Genomic DNA, 11657 nt, shown 5'->3' on the forward strand with positions numbered 1-11657 from the left:
AGCCAGAGAAAAAAGCTCTCCCTGCTCTAAGATGAATTTGTTTCAATACCAGAGAAAGCTCCCACAGAGCCCAGGACCTCCCATGCAGCATCTGCTGCTCCTGAGAAAGTACATTGTTTTTAGCCACCTTTTCATTAGGAAAAGGCTAGAAGGGACCAAAGTTCCCCCCACCCTACACACCCACATACTGGGGTTGTGAACCTGGCATTGCTGATGCCCTGGGAGCACAGAGCATGAAGCATCGGGCACAGGGAGTAATTTTTTCTGTCCCCTGGTAAAAGGAAAAAGTGACTCAGCCCAGCCCTTGGCTACGACCTCCTCCTTCCTGTAATTCGCAGAGTTCCCTCTTTATTGTCTGAACAGCCACGGCATATTTCCAGCTAATGCAAGAGGAAGATTTCAGCCTTTGAACTTGGTCGTTTCAGTTTTTGTGGGGTTTTTTCTTTATTAAATCTCTTGGGAAATAAATTTACAGAATTGGCTTCTCTCCCTTCTCAGATATGAAAGCATGTCCCCAGCTATTTCCAGGTAGGATGAGGAATTACAGAAGGTTCGACTGGAACAGCATATAAATGAGAAATATGTGGAAACGTAACACTTTTTTCCATCTTATTTTTGTATGTTGAAAACATCTCTTCTGGTGATTTCATTTCCTCAGTTGCTTCTGCAAAGAAACCCAGAACTACTCTGCTCTGGTCCTTGGGAAGGGTTGCAAAGTCATGGAGACAGTTCTCTGACTAACTCGATTCCACCAGCATCTCCTCAACGTGTCATGATGACTCATGTTGCTCATGAACCAATGGAGTTGCTGGCTGAAATCACACATCTTGGGGATTCTCTGAGTGCCTGAAGAGTGAGCTGGTGATCAAATCTCCCACTGCCTTCGGAAATCACTGATCCATTCTAGGATTCTATGTGCACAGGGTGCTGGAAATTAGGGGTCTGAGAAAGGTGCCTGAAGGACTGGCTTGTGTAACGACATCTTGGCTTTTAGCAGTCTTCTGGGATAGCCATTGTTGCTTCTTCCTCATTTTTACTCCTCTTCTTGTAGGCTGAAGGCCTGTTGCAACTAATTTGGAAATTTTCCGTTGCAAAATATGAGGCATTGAGTTCAGAGTGGAACCCTGACAATCTGCATTCGAAAGAGCCAGGACTAGGGAAGTTCTCCCTATGAATTGCAAATCACTCCCTTTCTCTCTGCAGCTGTATCACGTCTCCAACTCATTTTGGTTTCTCCTTGGAAAAAATGTTGGTCTCTAAAAGAATTTGCTCAAAAGAACAAGAACCAGCTGTGGTGGCAGCTCCCAATTCACATCACATCTCCTGGCAGTTGCTTCAAGGTAGTTATCAGGTATCTTGTTAGGAGTGATGGGATGCCTGGTCATCAGCTACTGGTCCTGATAATCCTGGGTCACATCTGCCAGCCAGGGCAGGCCCCAGACACTGCAGGAGCACCATGGTCCTGGGGTTTATGAATTTCTGCTTTCAGTCCCAAGTCAGGAAACAGCCACTTTTTAACAGCAGTAGGCATCTGTTCAGGATAACATGGTGCTGACATCTCTTTGCTGTTTCAAATCAGCTTCTGGCAAGCTTTGCACTTTATCAGCTTTTACCTCTACAGATAATCTTACCTCTTTTTCCTACCTCTTGTTTTGGCACCAATGTCTCACAGCCCAGCCAAGGCCCTGGAGTAGTCTGTCCTTGTGGAGAAGGAGGGGAAAACCCTGTTGAAAAGAGGCTTTTCTCCTCACCAACTTCTTTAAGGCTTTGAGGAATCTCCTCATCTCGTCTGTCCTTGTCTTAAAGGTAAATGCCTTGGGCCAGAGCTGCCCTTGCTGGTGGCCACGCAGTGTTCAGCATGGTGGAGCTGCCTTCAAATGGGGCTTCTCATGCACAAAGTTCTCCCTTAAATAAATGCTAAGTCAGCCGTTCCCTGCCTGTGCCAGGCACAGCTTGATGAAGTCTTGAGCTTCCCATCTCAGTGGTAATTGGGAATGCAGATGCATGGAGAGCATCATTACTCAATCACTGCTTGGAGGTTTTGCATATTTCTATGGAAGCTGCAGATGGGACCGTCTCCCACTGGACACCAATGCTGCTGGCAGCACCTGAGGCCAGCTGGCCCTGTGCCACCAGCCTTACTGCAACGAGCAGTGTGGTGATGCAGAAAGCACTTCTTTGTGGCCAGTCACGGCGTCAGCTTCTGCAAAGCAAGAGGTTTCACTGGTCAGACCAAAGAACGAGAAGATCTCCTCCTCTAGAAGGCTTCACATTGGCATTTTCTTGCTTTCCTTCATTGAAGTCATGCTTCATTTGACACTTTTGACCATAGTACAAATCTGGTTCTGGACACTTGCAACAGCAGAGTTTCCTTCAGCACTAGGTAGAGCGATGGACAACAGCAAGCCTGGGAAACTGAGACCTAGTCAGTTCATCTTCTTCTGGTGCTTTCTGGAGGCTCTGCTCTGTAAATGAAGCTTGCAGCGTGCTTCAGTGCCACACTTGTTGCCAGAGGGTACTGTGCAGGGAAATCCTCTCCCTGAGCATAGGAAACAGCCATATCTCAGACCACAGGGGCCTGTAGCCATGGTCACACAGACAGGCAGGAGGAGCCATTTGCCTCTTGTTTGCCGGCGAGCGTGCAGCAAGCTCACAGCCATGGGCAGCTCAAGAGGGGCCACATCACCTCACCCACCCCATAACTCCATCCCCAGCAGTACCTCACACCCTGGCAATGGGGCTTCCTGCAAAGAGGGGTGCTCCATGTCCTCACGGATGCTCCTGGGTATGCTGCGTGGCACTGTGAGCAAGGTCATGCATCCATGAGAGGGCATGCACAATGCTATGAAATAGCTTTTATTTGTTTTTATTTAGGTTTATTGATATTTCATTTTATTAATTTTGGTGCCTGTAATTGTTGCTGCTTCATTGTAATTACAGTGCAAATACTATAGATAGGATAAGTGCAATAAAAATGGAATTCGCTTAAAAATCAGGAAATACTTCTGGAGAGAGATTTTCAGTTGGTTGGTTGCTCTGGTAGATGCAGATTTGTGGCTATGGATGAGATCATTCACAGAGCACGGTCTTAGCTGAATAGTTTACATTTGCTCCTCGGTATATTAAGGCCATTCATTCTTGCCTGCCAGACAGCTGTAAGCAGGAACTTAGCATAGATTTTATCTATGAAAAATCCACAAAAATACACCACAAAACCAGCGAGAGCTGCTGGAGCCATTGCATTTGCGAGTCCCCTTTCCTACCTGGCCCTCCAGAAAACCCCTCTGGTTCCCATATATCCTCGATGGGTTATTGCAGCATCCAGCTCTGGAACAGCAACAGCAGGGAAGGGTGACTGTGGATACAGCAACCATATACCCTTGATGGGTTATTGCAGCATCCAGCTCTGGAACAGCAACAGCAGGGAAGGGTGACTGTGGATACAGCAAGCTGTTCTGGCTGGCCCAAAATCAATGGCAACATTTCCTCTGGTGGCAACTGAAGCAGGTTTGAGTCACAATGACAAGCAATGACAGCAGGGTCAAGGCTGGCATCAGCAAGGATGTGGCCCAGCATTGGCACCAATGAGTTTGGCACCCACCACCAAATGCTCCCCGACCCCCAGCCCTGTCTCTGCCTCATTGCACGCAAATGTCTGACCCTGAAATTTCAGCTTCATGAATTTCCAAAACTAGAAGCCAGATGCGATGAAATCCTGCCCTACAGAAAGCTGTTGGGGGCAGTAAATGAGGCGCTGTGCTAGCGTAGGAGCAGCATTGCCCAGCAAGGAGGAGTTGGACATGCCTGTGGAGGAGGTGAACGTGCAGGACCTGCCCCGTGGGCTCCAGGCACAGCATCAGGAGCTCCCATGTGGAAGCAACACAGGACAAAGCCTCGGTCCCTGCTTCCTCCTACCCGTGAGACTGGAGGGTGGTGCTGAGTGAAAACGAAGGCGATGAGAGCCGCGATGAGCAGAAGCGAGGGTGGAAGCGTGAAGTGACTTTGAGGGACGAAAATCCCTCAGCAAATAATGAGGCTCGGAAATTAGCCCTACTTAATAAAAATATGTGAATAAATTAACTTTGCTCGCTGGTTAAATCTGTTCAGTATTTCTCTGTTGCACCATTAAGCCAACTCTGCCAAGGCAGCTTACCCCTCGAGCACGTAGTCTGGCTCTGTAATGGGTAACATTTTCTATTTTGTTATGCCTTTGTCTTGCTGAGGAACAACACCTCACAGGAGAGCAAAGCAATTTCCAGCAGCTCCAGTTCCACCAGCCGTCCTGCCCAGGGAAAGCATCGCAGCCCAATTTGGCACCAGGGACGACGTGGCTGACGTGCTTCACAAGCTGTTCCTGCCAAAGTAGGAACCATCAGAGCATCCTCTGCTCCTTGGGGCCTCCCTTTCCATTTTTGTTCTTGTGGTCCTGCTGACACCCCCCGGAGGTGACCAAGCTACTGCAGGGACTAAGTTCCTTCCAGCCACACTGGCAAGTCTCCTCTGCTCGCCTCGTGCAGGCTGCCCCACGTCTCACCTCTGGCACACATCTCTTTAGGTTTAACTCCATACCTGTGGTTTCCCCAGGACTCTCCTTGCTGGTTCCTCAGGCTGGAAACCACTCGGAGCTCTTCTTCCCTCAGTCTCCCACTCAAGTGTCATATTTACCACCGTTACCTGGGGGTAGTTTCTTACATGAAAACCTGGGGCTCTGGGTTAAGTGGTGTAATGGCAAAGAGCCAGCTTTCAACATCCCTTTTCTCCTCAAAAGAGATTCTTCACTCAGGTATGTATCATACATATCTATATTTGATGACATCAACTCAAGCAACAGTACTCTTGTGTTAACACCTTTTCACGTGCATTGGTTCAGTGACATTCAGGTATATCAGCCTTCAGCATACACATATTTTAACATCAGTACAGCTTCACCTCTGAAATAACCATAATGGGTATCAAAGTGACTTCTTCCCTCCTACAATTAAAAAAAAACCCCACAACCTTCTGACTCCAGTGAGATGACACTTCTCAGCATGGGCACAGTGTAACACTTCACAACGTTTGTCACCATCCTTTCCAAGAAAAAAAACCTCAGAACTGCAATGACAAAAGCCAAGTTTTGGGCTACCACCCAACCTTCACTTCCTCGCCAGTGCTTTGCAAGATGTTCACCTTCCAAACCCAAATTCTAAAGAGAAAATTCATATGTGAGGATCACAAGGCTGAGGAGATAGATGGCACGTGGGGCACAATCCACTGGTTCCTAGGGCAGAAGAGGGCAAACAAGGGCAGTAGAATCATCCCCTAGATCCAGGCAGGCAACAGGGGCTCTGCTGCCCATGGCTCCCTGTCACTAAACCCACTAGAAGTGGTGTGATACCCACCAAGGACTTACCCATCTCATCCTTAGTCTTTCTTCTGGAAAATGGAAATGGGAGCGTGTCTCTGCTTCATGAAGGGCTTATGAGGGCTGTGACTCTGCAGAGTGGCAGTACCTCACACTGATTATTATCCTTTCAAGCAGATGTAATTATGCTAATCAAGGCTTGTCTGATGCTCAATTTTATAATCTAGAAGTGCAAAGTTCCCAGGATTAGTCTTTAGTGGTTAAAATTCACTGGGAAATGAAGGAGACTCTCAAGAACATGGGAAGAACAGCACTGGACTGGGGTCACTTTTCCTAATAAATATGATTTTTGAGGCTGAAAAGTCATGTTTCAGCAGCTGCTTCACACACTGCTCAGCTGCCCTGGCTGGGAGCTGGGCAGCACCTGTCTGAAGGATGCAATGGGACACTCAGGGCGGTACTTAGCCCTCTTAGTCCATGTCTGTGATCTCATCTGCTCCAAACCCCCAGCTGACCCTGGAGGGCTCATCTCTAAAGCAAAGCTTGTCCCTTGATGGTCCCCAGAACTTCACCATTTCAGCCTCCTCTCCCTCTGACCAAATCTGCTCTGAAGATCTCCTTTGGAAGGCAAGGAGAGGAATTCGACACTGCTCAGGAGGGTTTCACAAATGGTGCTGGCCATAAAAAAAAATTATTTCTTAAAGACAAATGCAAGTCTCTTGCCAAAACGACAAATCTTTCTAAGGAAAACCTTTTTTTAAATGTGCACTTGGTGGAAAGAAACATGCTGCTGGGATGGTTTGCTGGCTGAAGGGCTCCTCTGTTCTCCTCCCAGCTATTTTAACCCCTGGATCCCAATAATTGTGGCTACTCAATGAGCATGTGGAAATCTATTTGCTTTCCCCAAACAACAACAGAGCATTTCTACAGAAACCTCATGAAAAAGCTCCCTAGTTGCTGTAGAGGCAGAAAAGTGTTTGGATTAATCATCATAACAGCAGGGAATTAAGAAACCTGGGGAGATGAATGCACTGGGGTTTTGTTAGATAGACCCTTTTAAAAAAAATAATCCAGACCTACTTTGTTTCAAGCACCTCAGAAGCTGAGAGAATTCAGTGCATCCGGCTGCAGCTGCCACTTCACTTCTGTAATTTAATCTCATTGAGGTGCATTATGAGAAATAATTACCTTAATGAAGACTCTAATGGGAGAAGGGAGGAAAATAATAGAGATGCTTTGAAGAAACGAAGCTTCGAAGTTGCTTTGTTTTTAACCTAGCACTGATTTAGCTCCCCCTCGTCTGACTCTTGCCCTGACAGAGGTGTCCCATCTGCCTCCCTTTCAAAAGCAACATGTTCAGGTGCTGCCCCAGCGATGTTTTTTTGGCATTTTGGATACAACACCATAGTTTCTCAGTTTGAAACAACCCAAAACATAAACCCAGCTCCTGGTTCATGTAAGTCCAGCTCTCCAGGCCCTGCTACCTCCCTGTTCCCTGCAAAGTCCAGTTTCTGTCTATCACTTTTGAAGTCTTCCAGCATGTTGGCCTAAATTAGAATCAAATAAGCATAAAATCATTTAGGTTGGAAAAGACCTTTAAGATCATCGAGTCCAACCTTAAACCTAACACTGACAAGTTACCACTGAACCATGACCCTAAATGCCACATCTACATGTCTTTTAAATACCTCCAGGGATGGCGACTCCACCACTTCCTTGAGCAGCCTGCTCCAGTGCTGGACAACCCTTTCAGTGAAGAAATTTTTCCTAATATCCAATGCCTTGGCACAACTTGAGGTTGTTTCCGCTTGCTTTGTTACTTGGTAAAAGAGACTGAGACCCAAATTGACCTTTACTGGCTGGTCTCACCCTCTTCTGCGGTACTTCAGCTATTCTATTTGTATCTTATTTTGAAGAGCCCTTGAGACGTGATTTCATAAAGTCCTCATGTGCTGATTTCCACCACCACTCATGCCCAGGATGTGCATCTCATGGTCATATTGGTCTTGAATTCATATCAGCTGGTTGAAATGACTCTTTCTTCGGTGAATAAACTGTCTTCTAAAGGCTAATATTTAGCCAGTCTGCACAGGCTTCTGTGCCTGAAACCTGAAAGAAAAACTCCCTGAAAACTAAATTGATCAGCTCAAATGAGTTTCCTTTCTTACTGCCTGAAGGGATAACTTGAGAAAAAAGGATGTGTATACTTCTTCCAGCATGGATGTGGTGGGGGGGACAAATGAGCTCTTCCCCCACCCTGACTTGCACATATTTCCCAGTTAGCCTTGCCTAATGCTGTGGATATCCTCCCAGTCATATGAGCTATCTCCCACCACTCCTGGAACAGCTGACTCCAGACCTTCTAGGTTTGAAAAAAGAAAAAAAAAAAGGAAGTAAATTTAGCCCATTTTTCTCAAGTTAATGCAAAATATGATATTTCTCTGCCTTTTTCTTTATATTTGGTAAATATTTTTCCTCAGACTCCATGCACTTCTCTAACTCTGGAAAATTAAATACATGATCCCATTGCAGAAGCCTGTGCCCAGCCACTGCCACAGGTCTCAGGCATCCCCTGTGTTTCCAAAAGTACCCTTAGTTTCTCACGCTGTTTTTTCCCTCCTTGTGCTTCCTGGACAGCTTCTTGTAGAGGTAAAGAGCTCGCTTCTCCTCCCAGCTCTCAAAGAAGGAGCCTGCGATTTTTCGGCACAGGCGGCGTGCGTAGGTTCCCAGGAATACGGTGACGTAGAGGATGCAGAAGAGCAGCCCCACGACGAGCAGCACAGAGGGGTTGGGAGGTGTCGGGGGGCTGATACTGCAGTGGGCAGAGCTGAAGGTCAGATAATGGTGGTAGCTTTTTTGAAAGTCCTTGAGTGGTACCTCTTCACGAGGAAGCCGAAGAAGTTTCAAAACAGAGCTCAGGATCCCTATTTTTGCCTGAAATAAAGAGAGTTCAAAGTTAAATGGGGTATGAACAAAACAAAATCAATTGGTTACTACAAAAACATCAGCCTGGGGGGGTGTAAGCACCATTAGAGCTTGTTTGGGTGCATTAAGAGAAGGATGTTGAAATGCATATACACCTCAGGCTGAGCGAGAATAACAGCGTGATGTGTAGGCACCGAGTCCTCGGCACAGTGAGACCCAGCCCCGTCTGTCATCTTCACCTGCTGTTACAGAGATCATAACAGGTATCAGCTGTGTGAGATTTGCAATGAAACACATAATACAGACAGAGGCTGCATATTTATATATTTGAGTTTTTTTCTAAGGCCTGATTATTTTACTGTAAATTCATCATAAGCAGGTTTCTGAACTAAGTAACCCTGGGGCTGGGGAGGGAGGCAGGCTGCATGGTAGAAGAGGAAAGCTAAAAAAATAAACCAGAACTAGTCCAGATAAAGGATATTAAATTAGATAGAAACCAGGGGGACTTGTGAAAAGGATTACACAGGGTGACAACAAAGCCAATGGGCAGGGCTTTCTCATTAAAGAACAGCCAGTGCAGTAAGATGAGGCGAGATCATCACAGCTGAGACGTATATTCATCTGCCCCCCCCCCTTCCTTTTGTGCTGTGATGGGTGGATGGTTCCTCCACCCTGCCTAGGGAAGGGACCTGGAGACACGGGGACATCTGGCTGCCACGTGCTAGCAGCACCTTTGCACCATAAAGCACTATTTGCTCCCCTCCTTACTCCCAAAAAGCTGTAATCTGGAGCAGGCAGATGCTGCTATTTGATGCACTGGAAGGAGCAACTGAGGTTGTGCCTCTATTTCCTCCTTCCCAAGCCTGTTACTTGCCCAGCTGGCTGCTGGGGAGGCAAGTCAGGACCATATAAATAAGGCCACAAAGACTGCAATCCCCACCGCTGCCTCCTACAATGTGACACACAGCAGGGTCCCCGTACAGGGAAGGAGAGGGGACCCCAGCACTTACCTTGTATTTGATGCTGAGAGTGACGGGCACCACAGAGAACTGAGCTGCCTTTTTTTCGGCGGTGTCTGCCACGCTGAACGCAAAGTGGTCCATGGCCACAACCACCAGCATCAGCATCAGGGCCACGGTGAGGAGCATGGCTTGCATGAGACACAGCATCACTTCTTCCCGGGACATCTTCATGCCTGTTGGTCGAATTAGGTTTTTGGGTGGGCCCATCAGCAGATGAGCTGCTTTTCTGTCTGCAGCTAAACGCTCCAGCTTCTCGGTGATGTAAAAATTGTCAAAGCGAAGGTTGGTGAGATAATTTTTCAAATACCAGGCGGACTCAAAACAGAGATAAAGCATGGAGAAGCCAGCAACCAGCTTGTTGCCTATTCGTACAGAGTCTTTGACCAGGACCTCAACAGCCAAAAAGTCCCTCCTAATCTTCTCACCAGCAAGGTGCATTTGCTGGTAAATCAAGGAGCTGTTCTGAAGTGATGAAAACTGAAAATGTCCATTCATAGGCTGATAAATATTAATGGCATTACTGGTTTCTTGGATTGCACCCCCAAACTCCCAGGAAGCTGTCCCTAGCAGAGCAGTTGAGTTCAAAAGACTGTCAGAGGAATTCCTGCAGATGCACATAATAACCTGCAGTATGGTCTTAATGTTGCTTATGATGTTGGGTAGTACGTTAACCACCACAATCATGATGCAGGTCGACAAGAGAAGTTTCCGGCCTTGTTTGGTACCTAGCGTGGGCATGATCATACTGAAGACACAACGGGCAGGATGCACCAAGAAAAGGGTCAGGAGAAGGAGCAGACTGAAGGAGACGGCCATTGCAACAGAGAGGTGCCAGGGGTACTCCAAGGAAGCAAACATCCAGTTGTAAAAGAGGCCTCCTATCACCGCCGTGATGCAGGAACACTGCAGGAACAAGGTCCACAGCTCTCTGCCATTTGCTGGGACAGGCTTGGAGTAAACCAACCATAGGTCTGTCACGGTCCTGCGCACCTTTGGGAACAGAAATTCTTCACAGTAGGCACGGGCTCTCATCCTGCACAAAGAACAAGTATGTGGGTATTAGCAGAGGAAGTACAGAAATGCTAGTTGGGGGGCTTTCTCAAGATGATCACTCATGGGGCTTTCTAAGGTCCTTCTCTGAGCGCCTCCAGTCTCGCTCTTCTCTACCTTTCTGCTAACCTGGATAGCTGGGACTGAGATCTTCCCGGGAAGCATGCAGGACAGGGAAGTTCAAGGCATTTCTTGAAAGATCAAATATCAAGTACAATGCAACTGCTCCACAGGAAAGCATTGTATTATTCTGTAAAAATCATAATAAAGTTATTCAGAGTTATTCACTACTCCTTAGCGGTGGCTAAAAGTGGTTTTAGTGGTTATTTAGAGGATGCTGGAGGGAGAAAGAGGAGGCTCCCAGCTGCTGTGGAAATCATTAGATCAGCTTTCTAATTACAAGGTGTTCAAAGGGTAAGAGGCAGTTAAGTGGGAGTTTCTGGTCTCCCTGCCTCTTCAGAGGAGACCAAACAAAGACCTGCAGGTTTAAGGGTGACAAATACAGAACTGATTAGACAAAACCATTTCACACTGAAGCTCCAGCAGCAGAGGAAATCTCCAAGGATAAGAATTTGGCCACTGCAGACAGGATGAAATGTCCCATGAAGCTATTTAAACGTCTAATGAAAACAAACATTCAGGAAGGAATATCATTTCTCAGGCCTCCCATCTGGAGTGACTCTCCAGAGACCAGAAAACCTGGTGGGGGGAAGGAGCCTCTCCCCAGGACCAAACCCAGCCAGGCGATCCCTGTCTCCCCCTGCCCAACAGCAGCCTCAGTTCTCCTTTGCAGGAGAATCTTGACTAGAAAAGGAGGTTTTTCAGTGGAAAAAGGCCATTCAGCAGCTATCAACACAGAGGGAAGGAGAGGGGTTAAAGCAGACACTACATACCCAGCAGCAGAGAAGTGCCCCAGTATTTCTCAAAAACTCACCTTGCTCCAGTGCCTTATTGCTCTGAGAAAGGATCCTGGGTGCAGCTGCTGGGAGAAGTGGGATAGAAAATCAAGGCAGCTGAGAGCCAGGACTCAAAAAAAAAAAAGCAAGCTGTTTATTCAGAACAGCAATGCTGGCAATTCCTAAAGTGAGTGGGCAAACCTGGCGTGTGAAGCCTGGGGAATAACCCCACTACAGGACAGAGCTGGGATGCATAGCACTGCTTGGGCTTTACACTTCTTCTGGTCTTACTGTTGTGAGAAGGCTTATTTTCATGACACATAGCCACAAAAAAAATGAGTCCCTCCCTGACGAAGAGGGAACAAGCATCACATGGAACGTGGGGTGTCACCATTCTTTGTGGGGAAATCAGCTGTCTCA

At 47.1% G+C, this 11657-nt stretch overlaps 1 protein-coding gene across 1 annotated transcript; it reads right to left on the reverse strand.

The window, feature by feature from the left end:
* Window positions 1-4786: 4786 nt before the first annotated feature.
* OCSTAMP (osteoclast stimulatory transmembrane protein) lies at window positions 4787-11382 on the reverse strand. The gene is made up of 3 exons (XM_014943689.1): window positions 11276-11382; window positions 9280-10324; window positions 4787-8278 (listed from the first exon to the last, which is right to left on the reverse strand). Exons 2-3 carry the CDS (start codon window positions 10321-10323, stop codon window positions 7937-7939), a joined length of 1386 nt encoding a protein of 461 aa, XP_014799175.1. The 5' UTR covers window position 10324; window positions 11276-11382; the 3' UTR covers window positions 4787-7936.
* Between the last annotated feature and the right edge of the window lie 275 nt (window positions 11383-11657).

This window comes from Calidris pugnax, unplaced genomic scaffold (assembly GCF_001431845.1).
Source record: "Calidris pugnax isolate Ruff unplaced genomic scaffold, ASM143184v1 scaffold118, whole genome shotgun sequence".
Classification (NCBI taxonomy): Eukaryota; Metazoa; Chordata; class Aves; order Charadriiformes; family Scolopacidae; genus Calidris; species Calidris pugnax.

Bases quoted from the DNA above. Each gene is read 5' to 3' on its own strand.
- OCSTAMP (XM_014943689.1), bottom strand. From the start codon at position 10,323: ATGAGAGCCCGTGCCTACTGTGAAGAATTTCTGTTCCCAAAGGTGCGC. The intron at 8,279-9,279 runs GTAAGTGCTGGG...TCTTTATTTCAG, and splicing joins CTCTCAGCATCAAATACAAG to GCAAAAATAGGGATCCTGAG.